This window comes from Panthera onca, chromosome B4, assembly GCF_046562875.1.
Source record: "Panthera onca isolate mPanOnc1 chromosome B4, mPanOnc1 haplotype 2, whole genome shotgun sequence".
NCBI lineage: Eukaryota > Metazoa > Chordata > Mammalia > Carnivora > Felidae > Panthera > Panthera onca.
The window spans coordinates 123472124-123491863 of NC_138345.1; the positions used below are offsets into that span (position 1 = coordinate 123472124).

Sequence of the window (19740 nt, forward strand, 5' to 3'; positions counted from 1 at the left end):
TCACACCCATCTGGCGAGAGAAGTGGTAGATGCTAACACTGATTCCACCCATAGGATGACACCTATACCCCTCTCCCAAACACAGGAACTGACAACGAATCTCTCCTTGACCAAACTCCGCTCACGGCCTTCTCACTCTTTCTCAAACAGGCCTTAACTTTTAGATGTCTGTGTTCATTTCTGCACCGTCCAATTTTAGCAAGAATCCTGATAAGTCCGTTTAAAGAGGACTCCCCGCCCCCTGATGTCTGATCACTGTCAAAACCGGGTTCCTCATTCCCCGTCATACCCCAGGTGAGGTCTGATCATGCCGGCCTGCTTTCAGCAAGCATCCTGTTAGGTCGGGGGCACCTGGGTGGCTCAGTCGGTTGAGCGTCTGACTTCAGCTCAGGTCATGATCTCACGGTTCGTGAGTTCAAGCCCCACAGGTCTCATTGCTGTCAGTGCACAGCCTGCTTGGGATCCTCTGTCCCCCTCTCTCTCTGCCCCTCCCCCACTTGCGCTCTCTCTCAAATATAAATAAACATTAAAAAAATTTAAGAAAACATTAAAAAAAAAAAAGAATCCCCTTAGGTCCATTGAGCTTGAATCCTCCTCACCCCCGATGTTTCTTCTCAGCAATTTTCCGTCCACCGATCCCCCCCACACACAAATTCTCTTTGTATTGGGGGTTGTGTCCAATCTCTCCCCTGCAAAACCTCACTGCAGGACCTGAAAAAAAGTCCACCTTATCTTTCTTTAACAAGTGTTACTGAGACAGGAAAAGCAAAGGGACTCCATGAGAGAAAAAGTTGTTTTTTTCCTTCTTTTCTGGCTTTTATTCTTGCTAGGACCTGCACCCCTACCCACTCTACACATGCCTCAGAAGGCAAAGAGCATATGTCCTCCTTGCCAGGGACAAGGAATTAATGATTTCTCAGGAATAGATAACATCTAAGGACGGGCCGGGCGAGAATGACCAGAAGAAGCTATCACGGGTACTCCAGACCACAAGCACTAGACATCTCCACGCCAAGGACCCCTGGCTCCAAGAACTAACACCCGGGCCCTCATCTTTGATCTAGCTGGTTCCTGGATGCCTGAGGGGACATGTACGCCAGACCGCCATCCTCAGTAAAAACTCCCAGACCCCAAGCAAAAATGAGACTCGCGCTCTTTTCCTTTCTGAGTCTCCTGGACACCCCATCTGTCTGTCTGTCTGCCTGTCTGTCTCTCTCTCTCTCTCTCTCTCTCTATATATATATATATATATATATATTTTTTTTTTTTTTTTTTTTTTTTTTTTTCAGTAAACTCTGCTTTCACCTCCTGCTGGCTCACGTTTGATTTCCATCCTGCCTGAAGCCAAGGACCCCTTAGCTGGTCTCACAGCACCCCGCTCTGGGTCCCTGGGCCAGGCCTGCCCTACATCATTATGAACAGTTTTTTCTCTAACAGCCTTAACATTGCCTTGTGTGGAGAGCAGAAGGAAAGCCCCAAGCGTCACAGGAGAGGAAGGGGACTTCCCAAGCGAGGAGAGGAGAAGGAAAACACAGAGGGAAAGCCTGGGTCTTCCAGGAGGAGACCCATGGGGTGTGGCCCCACAGACAATGGAGCTGAGACCTGCACAGAGTCACGATATAAATACAGTTAACCCTTGAACCACGCTGGGGGGGGGGGGGGGGTGGAGAGGGACACCAACCCCTGTGCAACTGAAAATGTGCATATCTTTTGACTCCCCAAAACTTTAATAGTGTACGGTTGACTGTGTTACTGATAACATAAGCAGTCAATTAGTACAGACTTGTATATCATACGTATTGTATATACTGTACTCTTACAATGAAATAAGCTAGGGAAAAGAAAATGTTATGAGGAAAATCATAAGGAAGAAAAAATGCATTTACAGTCCTGTACCGTATTTATTTTTTTTAAATCCATATATAAGTGGATCCACACAGTTCACACCTGTGCGGTTTAAGGGTCGGCTGTACATCTTCCTCACAAGGCCTGGGAGTGATTCAGGGAAACACAACAACATCACACCCCTTTGTATTTTTCCTACTGCAAAAACTTCTACACAATTCGTGGGTCAAGAGGTCCTTTCAAATACATTACAGTCAGTGTCCTGACAGACAGGGACAGAACTCTCAGGTTTCTGAACAAGGCTGCAGTCAAAGAAGTGAGGCACCCTCGGTGGGTCAACCCCAGACCTCCCAGCCACTGGTATTTTGGTGGGGGGCGGGAGGGGGGAGGAGAAGACACGCTACTTAGAACATTTGATATAAATTTACCTTTCACTCTCTTCCGGTAGAAAAGATAGTAAATCTGCTAAAAATTCCATAATTTCTCCAACTAGGATATTTTTCTCACCAAACAAACTTCTCCTGATATTTAAGCATTCTTGACGTCTCATTTTTTGCAAGAGACGTGTCTCCAGCAGCAAATCTGAGAATAAAATGCATGTGTGTCTTTACTGGGTAAGGTATTATTGGCTACTTCATTGTACTATCAAAGGTAATTCTTACAAACATCTTTAATTTTATACAGAAAGAAACAGAACAGCAGAGCAGTTTCTAATATAGAGATTCAAGACCTTCACAGTGACTTATAAGGAGATAAGTGAATATCTTATAAGAAACTAGACACTATTCTCAACCCGATCACTATTGACACTTGGGCTAGGTACTATGTTGTGGGGCTGTCTTGTGTATTGTATAATGTGTAGCATCATCCTGGCCTCTACCCACTAGGTGTCAGTAAGAACCCCTCCAAATGCCTCCAGACATTACCAGAGGTGCCCCGAGGAGCAAAGTCACCCCTAGTTGAGAACCACAGAAGCAGAGGATAGAAATGCTAACATTTGGCATTTCTTCACCCAGTTAGATGGAAAATGGATTAACAAGTGTGGCTTAAGAATCTTAATCTTGGGGCACCTGGGTGGTTCAGTCGGTTAAGAGGCCGACTCTTAATTGCAGTTCAGGTCATGATCTCACGGTTCGTGAGTTCAAGCCACACATCGGGCTCTGTGCTGACAGCGTGGAGCCTGCTTCAGATCCTCTGTCCTCCTCTCTCTGCCCCTCCCCCACTCAGGCTACATTCTTTCTCTCAAAAACAAATAAATGTTAAAAAAAAAGAATATTAATCTTAACAATAAAAACTAGTACAGAAAACAATAATTTTTCAAGAAAAAAATTCGTGTTTACATCAGAACACCTTCGGTGTATTTCATGGTAGCCTGGTCACAGGGGTTGTTGTCCAAAAAGCTGGAAATTTCAGTAGCACATTCCAAAATATGATTTTCTTTTAAGTACTTTTCACTTGCTGACTTTACCAGGTTGTTCAGCACTCTGCCTGCAGAGAATACATTTTGGCAAAGAAGACGATGCTTAAGGTTTTTTTGTTCTACAAAAGACTTAAGATGTCAATAGGCAGAGCATTTAACATCATTTCTTCATCACTGCCAATAGCCAGGATTTTCTTAATAAATCAATTCCTGGCCTACATTGCACAGGGCTTGGTTTTCATACAACGAATTTGTGTGTGCACAGCAATTACAAGGCTGAAGAGCTAAGACAACAGATTGGAACTGAATTCTGAGACCGTTTTGCAAATGAATAGATCAGAAATTAAGTAAGAATATGGATCATCACTGTGGTAGCCAAGTCCTACAGAAGGCAGCCAGCACAGTCTTGCAATAATAATAAAATGATAAAGCTTACAACAAGAAGCACATGAATTAGCCCTATAAATCCAACTAAGAAATCATGAGCTACCCCTAGATACACACTGCCTTGGGGATGTACCTTCTGCAAAGGCCCAGCATCTTGCTCCTTTATTGAGAGTTATATATTCTGACACCAATACAGAGTCCTAAAATGCAGAAAGGATTTTCTAAGCCCTACTTTGTTAGGAAGAGAAAAAGCCCCAACAATGTTCCCAGAAGGCATTAGTCCAGCATTGGTGGCAGTAAAGAAAATCAGACTTAACTCCCTGTGCTATGGAATTCAGTTGTGATTATAGAAGATTACCATGAAACTGTCAAGAGGCATCTTTTCCGTCATCAGTGGGACCACATTCACTGCCCCACCCCCACCTCACCCAGGGCCTCACGTCTTTCACTTGGGCATCAGGGAGGGATAGAGCCATGTACCCGATCTCCCAATGTCCCCTCTCACCCGCCATGTAGTCCATTCTCCACACCGCAGCAAAAGTGGTCTCAAAACAGAAATCGGATGATGCCATCCCCAGCCTAACTCTCTGTAACGGCTTCCCCCTCACTGAGAATAAAATCCGAATGCTTGCCCAAGGCCCGATACATTTAGGGCCCAGCTGCCTCCTGCCCTTTGCTCAGGGAGGCTCTTCCCACGGCTAGCACAGGCCAAGCCCCTTCCCACCCCAGGGCTCTGCACATGCTGTCTCCTTTGCCAGGACCACATGTCTCAACTTAAATGCCCTCTTGACCCTTCAGAGGCAGACTCTCCCCCTGCTTAAGCTCTACCTGTGGCTCCTCTGTGTCTTCCATTGTATTTATTCCAACCTGCAATCATTGTGTGTTACCTGTCACCTCCATTAGAGGGCAGTGTTGGTGACTGTCCTGCTCACTGTACTGGGTTCAGCAAAGCCCTGGGTGGATCGCAGGTGCTCAGTACACAGTTCTTGAATGTATGAGCTCTGGCCAGGCTGGAATCCTTGCCCCTCTCCCTTTATCTGCTCTCTTGGGCCCTGAATCCTGGCCTGACTCTTGTCAGAAGCCTGGAGCTATAGTGGGTCCCCATCAAAGTTGCTGATAAGGACAATGATCTACCCTCAAGCATCTCTTTTTAGCGGGACCCCACCCCTCCTGCTGGTTTGACCTCCTTGGGGAAACACATTTGTCTACCCCATGCCAAGGTCTGCTCAATTCCTTGGAGCTCTGTACTTTGAACTGCCCAGCTGGCTTTGGAAGGCCAGTCCCAGAACCCACCTAAGTGCCCCTGGTTCCCCCCCTGGTGTCCTCTGCTCACCAAGGTCCTAGCATGCCTGTAACCAGTCCTGCCTGCATGAGGGTGCCTCAGAAGCTATACTCTGTATATCAAGGATTATAGCTTCATACACATCAATGCTAGAAGAGATTCTGTATAGTGAGGAGTTATTGCAGACAGACTTTAGGGTCAGACAGGCCTAGCTTGAACTCCCAGCTCCAAATCTGCTGGCTGTGGGAGCTGAAGTAGTTTAAATTATTCTATCTTTCTGACCTTCAGTTCCCTCATCTATAAAATGGGGGTAGCAATACATACCACATCAGGTATATTTGAAGATAAAAGATCATGAGCATAAAGTGTCATACATAACAAGCATTCAACACATGAGAACTATTACTATCAAAGTGGATTTATAGATGATATCTAGTGAGGAGAAGTGGCTTGCCCAAGGTGACCTTTGATCTTCTAGTCATGGTGGTAGATTGCAAAAACAGCCGTAACCCCCCATGCCAACTTGTACTGATTCCCCTTTGCACTGTCACTCTATGCCTCCTCCCATCAAGAGGTGGAGTCTCTCCCCCACTCACAACAATGGACAGATCATCTAATCAAAACATCAACAAGGAAACAATGGCTTTGAATGACACATTGGACCAGGTGGACTTAACAGATACATTTAGAACATTTCATCCTAAAGCAGCAGAATATACATTCTTCTCCAGTGCACATGGAATGTTCTCCAGAATAGACCATATACTTGGACACAATTTGGCCCTCAGCAAGTACAAAAAATCGAGATCATACCATGCATATTTTCAGATCACAACACTATGAAACTCAAAATCAACCACAAGAAAAAAATTGGAAAGGTAACAAATACTTGGAGACTGAAGAACATCCTATGAAAGAATGAATGGGCTAACCGAGCAGCTGAAGAGGAAATTAAGAAGTATATAGAAGTCAATGAAAATGATAACACCACAACCCAAAACCTCTGGGACGCAGCAAAGGCAGTCATAAGAGGAAAGTATATAGGAATCCAGGCCTTCCTAAAAAAGGAAGAAAGATCTCAGATACACAACCTAACCTTATGCCTTAAGGAGCTGGAAAAAGAACAGCAAATAAAACCCAAAACCAGCAGAAGACAGGAAATAATAAAGATTAGAGCAGAAATTAATGATATAGAAAACAAACAAACAAAACAAACAAACAAACAAAAACCAGTAGAACAGATCAATGAAACCAGAAGCTGGTTCTTTGAAAGAATTAACAAAATTGATAAACCACTAGCCAGTTTGATCAGAAAGAAAAAGGAAAGGACCCAAATAAATAAAATCAATAATGAAAGAGGAGAGATCACAACCAACACAACAGAAATAAAAACAATAATAAGAGAATATTATGAGCAATTATATGCCAATAAAATGGGCAATCTGGAAGAAATGGACAAATTCCTAGAAACATATACACTAACAAAACTGAAACAGGAAGAAATAGAAAATTCGAACAGACCCATAACCAGTAAAGAAATCGAATTAGTAGTCAAAAATCTGCCAAAAAACAAGAGTCCAGGGCCAGATGGCTCTCCAGGGGAATTCTACCAAACACTTAAGGAAGAAGTAACACCTATTCTCTTGAAGCTGTTCCAAAAAATAGAAATGGAAGGAAAACTTCCAAACTCTTTCTATGAGGCCAGCATTACCTTGATTCTAAAACCAGACAGAGACCCCACCAAAGAGGAGAACAATAGACCAATTTCCCTGATGAACATGGATGCAAAAATCCTCAACAAGATATTAGCCAACTGGATCCAACAATACATTAATAAAATTATTCATCATGACCAAGTAGGATTTATACCTGGGATACAGGGCTGGTTCAATATCTGCAAAACAATTAACATGATTTATCACATCAATAAAAGAAAGGACAAGAACCATATGATCCTCTCAATAAATGCAGAGAAAGCATTTGACAAAATACAGCATCCTTTCTTGATAAAAACCCTCAAGAAAGTAGGGATAGAAGGATCATACCTCAAGATCATAAAAGCCATATATGAACGACCCAATGCTAACATCATCCTTAATGGGCCAGAAAAGACCCTGAATAGCCAAAGCAATTTTGAAAAAGAAAGCCAAAGCAGGAGGCATCTCAATCCCGGACTTCAAGCTGTATTACAAAGCTGTAATCATCAAGACAGTATGGTACTGGTACAAAAACAGACACTCAGATCAATGGAACAGAATAGAGAACCCAGAAATGGACCCACAAACATTAGTGGCCATCTAATCTTTGACAAAGCAGGAAAGAATATCCAATAGAATAAAGACAATCTCTTCAGCAAGTGGTGCTGGGAAAACTGGACAGCGACATGCAGAAGAATGAACCTGGACCACTTTCTTACACAATTCACAAAAATTCAAAATGGATGAAAGACCTCAATGTAAGACAGGAAGCCATCAAAATCCTCAAGGATAAAGCAGGAAAAAACCTCTTTGATCTTGCCCGCAGCAACTTCTTACTCAACACGTCTCCAGAGGCAAGGGAAACAAAAGCAAAAATGAACTACTGGGACCTCATCAAAATAAAAAGCTTCTGCACAGTGAAGGAAACAATCAGCAAAACTAAAAGGCAACCAACAGAATGGGAGAAGATATTTGCAAACGATGTATCAGATAAAGGATTCGTATCCAAAATCTATAAAGAACTTATCAAACTCAACACCCAAAAAACATATAATCCAATGAAGAATGGGCAAACGACATGAATAGACACTTCTCCAAAGAATAAATTCAAATGGCCAACCAACACATGAAAAAATGCTCAACTTCACTCATCATCAGGGAAATACAAATCAAAACCACACTGAGATACCACCTGACCCCTGTCAGAATGGCTAACATTAACAACTCAGTCAACAACAGATGTTGGCAAGGATGCAGAGAAAGAGGATCTCTTTTGCATTGTTGGTGGGAATGCAAGCTGGTGCAGCCACTCTGGAAAACAGTATGGAGGTTCCTCAAAAAACTAAAAATAGAACTACACTGCGACCCAGAAATTGCACTACTAGGCATTTATCCAAGGGATACAGGTGTGCTGTTTCTTTTTTTTTTTTTTTTTTTTAATTTTTTTCTAACATTTATTTATCTTTGAGACAGAGACAGAGCATGAACAGGGAAGGGGCAGAGAGAGAGGGAGACACAGAATCTGAAACAGGCTCCAGGCTCTGAGCTGTCAGCACAGAGCCCGATGTGGGGCTCGAACTCACGGACCGTGAGATCATGACCTGAGTCGAAGTCGGACGCTTAACCAACCAAGCCACCCAGGCGCCCCGCTGTTTCTAAGGGACATACGCACCCCCATGTTTATAGCAGCACTATCAACAATGGCCAAAGTATGGAAAGAGCCTGAATGTCCATCGATGGATGAATGGATAAAGAACATGTGGTATATATAGACAATGGGGTATTACTCAGCAATCCGAAAGAATGAAATCTTGCCACTTGCAACTACATGGATGGAACTGGAGGGTATTATGCTAATATCAGTCAGAGAAAGACAAATATCATATGACTTCAGTCATATGAGGACTTTAAGAGACAAAACAGATGAACATAGGGGAAGGGAAGCAAAAATAATATAAAAACAGGGAGGGGGACAAAACAGAAGAGACTCATAAATATGGAGAACAAACAGAGGGTTACTGGAGGGGGTGTGGGGGGGGGGATGGGCTAAATGGGTAAGGGGCTTAAGGAATCTACTCCTGAAATCATTGTTGCACTATATGCTAACTAATTTGGATGTAAATTTAAAAAAATAAAATAAAATATAAATAAATAAAATTAAAGAAAGAGGTGGAGTCTCTCTCCACCTTTGAGAGAAGGCTGGTGACTCACTTTGACCAATCGAATGCTGCTGAAGGGGCTCTGTGCCAGTTCTAAGCCTAGGTTAGTGCCTGGGCACAGGCTTCTGCTCCCCTCCTTTTGGAATCCTGTGAGCCACCAAGTGAACGGGCCCTCGCTATCCTCCTGCAGGATGAGGAACCCATGGTCCAGCCACCCCGTCATCTGAGGAGACAACCATCAGACATCTACATGAAGCCGTGGTAGACCAGGCAGCCATGTTGGCCCTGCCTGCTGATCTCAGACACTCGCGTGAGCCCAGCGCTCATCTGCCGAGCCCACCCCACACCTGTGGAAGGCCCCCAGCCAACCCACAGACGATGGACAATGGTAAATGGCCATTGTTGGAATGGCTGAGCTTTGGGGTGGTTTGTTATACAACAAAAGCTAATGAATGCAGCCATTTCAATATGGCACAAGTCTAGAATCCTTCAGCTTAGTCTGACTGTAAATCAGTGGGTCGAAAATGCTTAATATCTTCATTCACTAAACATTCTTTGTCTCTGCTCTATTAGCGGTACCACAGCAGCCTCGGGCATCAAATGCTGGAGAATAAAGCAACGGCTCCCTTGAGGACCTAACTATATGCCAGGCACCATTCTGCATGTCTCATGGTCTCTTACGAACACCTCTAGTCTCACAACAACGTGCAATCGACACTCTTTTTATCCGTCCCTTATAAATATGAAAAAGGTGCCCCAGAAAGGTTGAGTCATGCGTCTAAGGGCAGAGAGCCAGTAAGTGGAGAGGTGAGATTCAAACCCAGAAAGGCAGGCTTCAGAGTCCTCTGAACGGCCCCCTTCCTGAGGCACAACACAACGGCCTTCAACATGCCCTAAGGCTGCTCTGTCAGAAGAGGAGGGTTAATGGTCAACCCTCACCTGCCCGCCAAAATACTCAAGTGCACAAAAGCACATACACCCACTCCCCTTTCTTGGTGGGTGGGAATAGCCCAGAGTCGATCTACCTCTGAAACCCATCGGGTTATTCTCTCTGCACGTGTCCGCCATACCTTTTTGCTTCACTAAGTCCTGGCCGTCTTTCACGTCGCTGGGGGAAATATCCATCAGGTTCGACCATGCTCTCTGGAAACACTGGAACCCCTCCTGAGTCATCCCTACTTCAAGATAGAGTTCTCCAGTAGCATTCTGTACTTTGGGAAGCATCTCTGTCAGGGGCTGAGTCTGCACAAAATGAAAAGGACACCAGTCCTGAGGGAACTCCGCATGAGATTGGGCACCACTGACATTTGGGGCAGGCTAACTCCGAGTTGTGCGTGTGTGTGGAGTGGAGTGAGGGGGTGTCCTATGCACGTGGGGTGCATAGCAGTGCTCCTGGCTTCTCCCCACTAGATGCCGGTAGCAACCCTGCCCTCCGCAAGCTGTGACAACCAAAAATCTCTCTGGCGTTGCCGTATACTCCCATGGGGACAAAACTGCCTCCCCATTGAAAACCATGCATTCAAGTTTTTCAATAACTTCAGCAGAAGTAGCGAGGACAGTGATAGGAGTACAGAATGAGAACATGTCACAAATAATGAGAACCTCCCCCTTCTAGAAGGGTGGGCACCTACTTCAAAGACGTCGTCATCACCAAAGTAGTTTCAGAACGTCTCTTTTGGAAGTACCCTCAGAGCCTGAAGAAAATCCTTTCAATAATCTCCACGGTGGCTAGTCCCCAGAACTCTACCAAAATTATTTTGAGAGCGGAATCCTAAGATTGATGCCTCCCAAAGGAGTTCTCTGAAGAGGGAAATGCCCTTCGAAGGTCTAAGCTCTGACACGCCTCCTGCGAAGCTGCCTTGTCGGTTCACAGCCATGTATTTTACAGATGATGCTTCATCACCGTTGGGGACGTTGGCAGGGACTTCCAGCCAGACACGGAGCTCCGCGCGGGCAGAGACTGCGCCCGCCTCGCTCACCGCTCTCGTCCCAACTCCTGGCACAGTGCTCAGGCGAGGCTGGGCCCTCGGTGAGTAGATGAATGAGTGAATGACTAAGTGAATGACTGCAACCAGGCCTTCAGTGATTACCTCATAAGATAGCTGGTGCTCTCCAGAGAGACACCTGTCAGTGATGAACATCTGGATCTCATGGGGGAAAAAAAATCGGGGGTGCAGGGGGAAAGTCCACAGTCATAAGAAGACAGCAGAGAATCACTGGACTCCAGTCCCTGAAAGACCAAGGAGTGGCCAAAATTGTGTAAATCAAGCTCTCTCATTATTTCTAACCTAGGCCTCCGTTACTTTATAACCCATAGACAGCACTCACAAAACAGCTACTATGTGCCATACATTGTGTGCAGTGGGTTGTACGCTTTCTTACTTGACCCTGTTAACAACCCCTTGAGGTCAAAATTCTTGCCAAGGTCACACAACAGTAAGTGCCAAAGCACTTTAAATTTGGGTCAGCCCGAAAACCTCACATGCTCTCTTTACTACCCTGTGCTGCCTTCTAAGGACATGAAGTTATTTGCAAATTCAGACTGACTCACTGATTCATTTATGAGGCACCCGTAGGTTGTAATATGCCACGGAGGACACAAAACTGGTAAATAAGCATGGTCTCCACCATAGAGATACTTATAGTGGTAGGTCTTCTTAATCTCTTTAGATAGAATTCCTTCCAGGGCACCTGGGTGGCTCAGTCAGTTAAGCATCCGACTTTGGCTCAGGTCATGATTTTGCACTCCGTGAGTTCAAGCCCCACATCAGGGGAGCCTGCTTTGGATTCTGTGTCTCCCTCTCTCTCTGCCCTTCCCCCACTCACACTCTGTCTTTCTCCCCCTCTCTCTCTCAAAAATAAATAAACATTTAAAAAAATGTTTTAAAGAATTCCTTCTATAAAGATGTGTGTGATGGGGGCAGAGGCAGTGTTTTATCAAAACTTGAAGGTCTTTGTTTTAAAATAAAAACAGTTTTGTCTTCGGTTATACCACTCTTGGTCTACTGAAATCAGTAAAAATTTATAATTATTTTAAAGGGCAGTTAAATGTCATCATAAACATAGTTATGCATTATGAATAAAACTTTCAGTGTATTCAAGAAAGCCAAAAGTTAGTATTTCCAAAAAAATCAACATAGAGACAAGATAATCAACCTTCCCCAACATCTTTGTGAAAATTACAACCAATTAAAACCATAACCAAGACCTTAATCGGTCTGTTATTAGTTCATTTCAATCAATTATTCTTTTTTTTTTTTTTTTTTTGCTTTATCAACATTCCTCTTTTCCTCCCACAAACTGGCACCTATTGGTACATATTCCTTCAAAAATGACTCCTATCTATTCACTTCTTGTCATCATTAATCTACAGTTTGGGGTATGGATTAAAGTTAGCTTCTTCTCTAATTGATGTAATTAATTTGTTATTTGTTATTTATTGTTAATTCCTCTCTTTGTGGACTAACTTACAAAGGAACAAAGGTAAGTGATGGCTGAAAATATCTAACACAAAAGGAATCACATCTGAATGATTTAAAGCAATTTCCCTCCAGATGGCCAACTGACTCATGAAAAAGTGCTTGACATCACTCATCATCAGGGAAATACAAATCAAAACCACACCGAGATACCACCTGACCCCTGTCAGAATGGCTAACATTAACAACTCAGGCAACAACAGATGTTGACGAGGATGCGGAGAAAGAGGATCTCTTTTGCATCGTTGGTGGGAATGCAAGCTGGTGCAGCCACTCTAGAAAACAGCATGGAGGTTCCTCAAAAAACTAAAAATAGAACTACCCTACAACCCAGCAATTGCACTACTAGGCATTTATCCAAGGGATACAGGGGTGCTGTTTCGAAGGGACACATGCACCCCCATGTTTATAGCAGCACTATTGACAATAGCCAAAGTATGGAAAGGGCCCAAATGTCCATCGATGGATGAATGGATAAAGAACATGTGGTATATATAGACAATGGGGTATTACTCGGCAATCCGAAAGAATGAAATCTTGCCATTTGCAACTGCATGGATGGAACTAGAGGGTATTATGCTAAGCGAAATTAGTCAGAGAAAGACAAATATCATATGACTTCACTCATATGAGGACTTTAAGAGACAAAACAGATGAACATAGGGGAAGGGAAATAAAAATAATATAAAAACAGGGAGGGGGACCAAACATAAGAGACTCTTAAATATGGAGAACAAACAGGGGGTTACTGGAGGGGTTGTGGGAGGGGGGATGGTCTAAATGGGTAAGGGGCACTAAGGAATCTACTCCTGAAATCATTGTTGCACTATAAGCTAACTAACTTGGATGTAAATTAAATAAATTATATGAAAAATTAAAAATTTTTAAATTTAAAAAAAATAAAAAAATAAAGCGGCTTCCCACTTTACCTGCACTAACATGTTCTCGACAGTCAAGAATAATCCTTCTGCTTCATTGATCTTGCCCATAAGCTTCAGAAATTTCACAATAAAGAACATTAATCGGCATTTGTCCATGGTGGTAACCTCAAAAAGCCTGCATTCCAGCACTAGAATGGAAGTAAAGGTAAATAAACCTAAAGCATATTCAGAAAGGAACAAAGAGCATCCAATACTTAATCTTGACACAGGAGTTAAACACATTATCCACACTTCAGTATTTCTCTCTCAAGGGATTAGCTTTTTGCTTTTATGAATGTTTACATATATTACCAAGTATTTCAAACAATGACATAAACAACAACTCTAATGCTTTTAAATGATCTTTTGATACGTAAAATTTGAAAACCAGAGAGTCAAAGAGTATTTCTATAGTGCAGTCTATATAATGCTGCAATTTGAACTTGGGGGGCATTGTCAGGCAAGAATAAAAAGGTGTTTAAATTACTTACACAATTCTGCCCTCTGTTGTAACTATCTTGAATTACTGGCTTTGACAGAAAGAACAAAATGTTAAAAGGACCAAATAAGGAACATACTGTGTGTGTCTGTGTGTGTGTGTTTGTGTGTGTGTGTGTGTTATACCCTATTATATACAAATGAAAATACACAGAATTTTTTAACTTGAAGATTCAGTTAAATACATGGTACTACAAAGTCATCATTTTCAGAATTTTTCTTCCCAAACATCCCAGTATACAAACTTCTACATTTGACGACTGTTTCATTTCAAATTATTGCATCTAATCTGCTGGACAAAAATATATTCCTTGTTCTTCATCTGTTCCATCGCTCATGCTGTAGGCCACCCAGACAATGAATGCACTCCTGTTTTCCTTCTGCCAACTTCTCCAGGGATCACCATTTGTGCACAGTACAAACATTTATTGAACATCTACTATGTGTCAGACAATATCCCAGGCTCCCAACAAAAAGCATCGCAGCCCTCAGCACCACAGAGAGGCCAGGACGCTTTGAACCAAAGCTGTAGTGCTTCGAGTCCAAGAGCTAAAACCAAATCAGAGTCAAGGGAGAGAGACAAGACTCTCGTCCACAGTGGCCATCCAAGCAAACGGACCTAAGGTGGGTATGAGACCTGGTGGGTCAAGCCAAGTGACAAAGGAATCTAAGAACTGTAAGTAGCTGCTTAGAGCAGCTGAGGGTGGTCTGGACAAAGAGCTAAGGGATGGGCCCTTGCCCAGGGCCGGCTTGGTCTTGCAAATTCTATGAGGATTACCAGGTCCAGCCCACCTGTCAAGGGCTCAGGTGGGAATGGACTATGTTTATTCACTATGTTCCACACTCAATTCAACAATCTCAGTGCTCCAACAAATCTTCATTCATGAACCCTTCCTGCCACTGACCACATCCTCGTGTTCATTTACTTAGCACAAACATATAGTTGGGATAGATAAGAAAATAACTTTTCTCACTATAAAACTAGTATGTGTACATTATAGGAAAATTGAGAAATATAGAAAAGTACAAAGAAGAAATCACTCATAATTGCATCATTCAAAGATAATCTGCATTAACATATTGTTGTATGCACCTCTGATCTTTTGCATGTATCCAAACACATTTTTTTAATGTTTATTTTTGAGAGAGAGAGAGAGAGCACACGAACGGAGAGGGGCAGAGACAGGTGGGGGGACAGAGGCTCCAAAGAGGGCTCTGCACTGACAGCAGAGAGCCCGATATGAGGCTCAAACTCATGAACTTCGAGATCATGACCTGAGCTGAAGTTGGACACTTAACCGACTGAGCCACCCAGATGCTCCATACACATTTTTTAAAAACAAACTTGAGGGGCACCTGGGTGGCTCAGTTGGTTAAGCATCCGACTCTTGATTTCAGCTCAGGTCATATCTCACAGTTGTGGGATCAAACCCTGTTTCAGGTTCAGAGCAGATCTCAGAGACTGCTTGGGATCTCTCTCTCTCTCTCTCTCTCTCTCTCTCTCTCTCTCTCTGCCCCTCTATTGCTTGTGCTCTCTCTGTCTCTCAAAATAAATAAACTTATTTATAAACTCTCTCAAAAAAAAATAAACTTGAGATCATCCTATACATTATGTGTTTTTTTTTTAAGTTAATGGTCTCTTTATGGGGCGTGGGGCGGGGGGGGGGGGGGGGGTGACTAACATTTACAGCTTGGAATGGGCGTAAAGTTTAACTGCCCGAATAGCAGTGTTGATGGTTGCACTGGAATCCACAGCCACAGCCTCCTCTGCTGGCTCCAAGCCATGGTTTCAGACAGGTTTAAAAATGGAGTATAAAGATGCCCCCCCGCCGCCCCGGTAAAGTTTTCTTTTTAAAATTTTGTGTGAATGGTGACAGCCCCACATCCATTTCGCTCTAGTAAAATGCGATCAACGTTACCATCACATGTGGCATGCCAGTGGGACATGCGTCATCTTCAACATGGTTCTGGACACACCAAGTATAAGAAAGCCATCCTGCTAAGTGGGGCTACATCCAGACAGTTTATCCTTCATACAAATGAATATAAATTCAAACCATGAAAAGAACCATGAAAGAGATGGTGATATGAACTACGGGAGGTTTCTCCATAGAAATGACAATTGAGCTGAGAGTTTAAAAAAGAATAGAAGCTGTTGTAGCAAAATGAGGGAGGGAGGGTGTAAAAATTCTGGGCAGAGGAAGAGCACAATGCAAAGGCTCTAGGGCAGGAAAAAGCAAGGTGCTTAGGGGACTGAAGAGCAGAGAGAGCGAGCTGTTTGGTTCAGGATCAGGGTGGAGACATAGGAAGGGGCCATTCAGCAGCCACACCATGCCCGGTGCTGCTACGGGTGCCAAGAACACAGCAGTGAATGCAAGAGGCAGAGTCCTCCTTTCGTGGAGCTTACATCCCAGCAGCTGGGAGGGTCAGAGAGGAGAAGGCAGCAGGGAGCAGAGACAGACAATAAAAAATAAATTAATTAATTTAAAAACAAAAAGGAAACTAGACAAAGTCAGGTAGCAGTAAAAGCTATGCCAAGAATTAAAACCCACTGACAAGATAGAGAATGACTAGGTATAACATCAGATGGGGTAGGCCACTCTGAGAAAGTGACACTTTGGCTGAGATCTAAATAACCAGAAAGAACTCGTACTACAAAAATATGAGTGGGAAGAACATTCCTGGCAGAGGCAACAGCTGGTGCCAAGGCCAAAAGGCAGAATGTACTTGAAGGACAGAAAGAAGGCCAGAGTGGCTGGCATCTAGAGGCCAAAAGGAAGATTCTTATAAGATGACGCTACCTAGGCATGTCGGGGGTAGATTATACAAACGATTATAAATTAAACTGAGGAGTTCAGATTTTAGTATCAGTGCAGCAGCAGGTCTCTGGAATGATCTTAACCTGGAAAGTGACATGATCTGGTTTATATTCCTAAAAGCTCATTCTGGCTACTAAACAGAAATGGAACTTTTTTGGAACAAAAATGAAAGTAGGAGGACTAGTTAGGAGGCCATTACGATAGGCCAGGTGAGAGGTGATGGTGGCTGGTGAGCCACCGATGGCAGTAAAAAGCTGAGGTTAGGATATCCCCTCTCACCACTCCTACTGAATGATACTGGGAGTCCCAGCTAGTGCAATAAGACAAGAAAAGGAAATAAAAGATATACATGTTGGGAAGGAAGAAATAAAACTGATTTTGTTCACAAATGATAGACCTGTCTGTGTAGAAAATCCCAAAGAATCAACAAAAAACTCATAGAACTGGTAAGTGATTATAACAAGGTTGCAGGATACAAGGTTAATAAACAAAAGCCAACTGCTTTCCTATAGACCAGCAATGAACAATTGGAATTAGAAATTTAAAACACAATACCACTTATAATAGTACCCCATAAATGAGAAACTTGGGCCTAAATCTAACAGAATATGTACTTGATCTATATGCAGAGAGCCACAAAATTCTGATGAAGGATATCAAAGAAGATCTAAATAAACTGAGAGAGATTCTATGTTGATGGACTGGAAGACTCAACATTGTTAAGATGCTTGACTTATAAATTCAATACAATACCAATAAATCTTCTCTAGATGTCTAACTGATCTTTGACAAAGTAGCAAAGACAATTCAATGGAAGAAGTCTTAATTAACAAGTTGTTCTGGAACAACTGAACATCCGTATGAAAAAAAATTAATCTAGACAGAGATATTACACCTTTTGCAAAACACATAGTCAAAATGGATCATAGTCCTAAATATAAAATGAAATACTACAGCAGCGCCTGGGTGGCTCAGTCGGTTGGGTGGCCGACTTCGGCTCAGGTCATGATCTCGAGGTCCGTGAGTTCGAGCCCCACGTCGGGCTCTGTGCTGACAGCTCAGAGCCTGGAACCTGTTTCAGATTCTGTGTCTCCCTCTCTCTGACCCTCCCCCGTTCATGCTTTGTCTCTCTCTGTCTCAAAAATAAATAAACGTTAGAAAAAAAATTTTTTTTAAAATGAAATACTACAAAAGTTTTAGAAGGAAACAGAAAAAAACCTATGTGACCTTGGTTTTGGTCATGATTTATTAAATACACCACAAAAAGCATAACCCATGAAAGAAAATACTGATTAAGTTAGACCTTATTAGAATTCAAAACTTGGTGGAGCGCCTGGGTGGCTCAGTTAAACGTCCCACATTTGATTTTAGCTCAGGTCATGTTCTCATGATGGTAAGATCTAGCCCTGCATCAGTCTCCACCCTGGGTGTGGAGCCTGCTTAGGAGTCTCTCTCTCCCTCTCCATCTGCCCCTCCCTTGCTCGCATGCGTGCACACACACTTGCACTCTCTCTCTCTCTCACTCTCAAAACTATATATATATATATCCATCAGTGATAAGAAGTAAAGTCAGACAAGAACTAAAAATGTTCTTTGCATGGCCTGCTCAAGATCTTGCCTATTTTTATTGAAGGGCTCATTATTTTATTTAAGAGCATTTTACTTATTAAAAGTATTAATCTTTTGCCTGCCACGTATGTCACAAATATTTTTGCCAGTTATCACTAGTCTTATAATTGTGTTTTTAATTTTCTGAGTTGTGTTGTTTTGTTTTGATTTACATGTAATTTCATTTATTTAGACACATTTATCGACTGTCTTCTTTGTGATTTACTCTTTTGCTTTCTTGCTTAGACGCCAACATTTTCTTATAGTTTTTTTTTTTAACATAAAATTTCATTAATTTACATTTAACTCTAATCTTCTTGGGATTTATTTTGGTGTAATGGCTCAGGTAACTTAACTTCTTACCAAGTAGTGAACCATTATCACAGCACTATTTATTCAATTTATTCCATAATCTTTCTAATTTGAAAAGTTTCTATCACTTACTAATTTTTTATATCCATACCTGAGTCTGTACCTGAGCTTTCTATTTTGTTCCACTGAGCTGTCTATTTTTGCTCCCAGTAGCATTTTTAAAATTATTACAGCTTCATAATATGTTTAAATAAGTTGACATTCAAATTGCCCTCATTATTTTAAACTCTTACTCTCACATATCTTCTTCTCCAAGAACTTTAAAATCATTTTGAAAATTTAGAAATGTTTTAATCCCATTGGGATTTCAATTAGAATTGTCTTATGTACATAAATCAACTGTGGAAGAACCGACAGCTTTACAATATTGAGTTGCTCTATCCAAGAATATGGTATGTCTCCCTATATACTAAAATTTTATTTTCTATAATTCTGAAACAGTTTTATAAAAATAAAGATCCACACATTTCTTGTTACATTTATTCGTGGATATTTCATATTTCCTGTGGCTACTGTAAATTGTCTTTTGTTCTTTTTATTTTTCTGTTGAGCTATTTTTTAAATTATTTGTAATAAATGATTTGTTCCATCTAAAATATTTAGAAGTTTCCAAAAGTATCAGAGGGCAAAACATCATACATTACTCATGAAAAGCTGATATTGTCCCATTTACTACAACCTTCTGACAAGATCCTGCACTGTAATGCATTTACCCTTTGCTCCAACAAGAAAGCCTGACCCTGCAAAACAATATGACTCTCCCCAACCCACCACATCTGCCACCTGGGAGGGTAGTCAGCCATCTGCCAACATGGAGCCATTCTGGGACCAGTCCTTCTGCCACATCTGTTTTTAGTCTGTCTCTTCTGGTGTTTGACTTTGTCTAAAAATGCAACTGCAGCCAGACATGGATTCTCTCTACTTTTTTGTGACCCAGGACTCCAGCTAAAAACAAGCTTATCATATCACAGATAATCTGTAAAACCTGACCCGACCATGGCGTTGTCCTCTAGACTCAAAGACCTCCCGACCGGCCTTCCTTCAGAGATGTAACTTGCCCAGAGGCATCTCGCAAGGAAGGGCAAACCCAGGAAGCAAGTGGACAGGCAGGAAGCACGGGGCAAAAGCGATTTCCAGACTCAGAGCCAGGCGTCTTTTCCACCAACCGAACAAGTTAGGGTTCTGGTTCTCATCACAGCCACCAGGGGGAGCCAAAGCACACAGTCCGGCGGCAGGCCCTAGGATGGGGGCGGG

The 19740-nt window shown here is 42.4% G+C and overlaps 1 protein-coding gene across 1 annotated transcript in view; it reads right to left on the minus strand.

Moving 5' to 3' along the window:
- The window catches only part of LOC132695274 (putative tetratricopeptide repeat protein 41), a 79869-nt gene that overhangs the window by 11701 nt on the left and 48428 nt on the right, over positions 1-19740 (minus strand). The window contains 5 exon segments of the mRNA XM_078449544.2: positions 2274-2398; positions 2400-2427; positions 3186-3333; positions 9861-10032; positions 13199-13338. Of these exon segments, the coding sequence (XP_078305670.1) occupies positions 2274-2398; positions 2400-2427; positions 3186-3333; positions 9861-10032; positions 13199-13338 (613 nt within the window).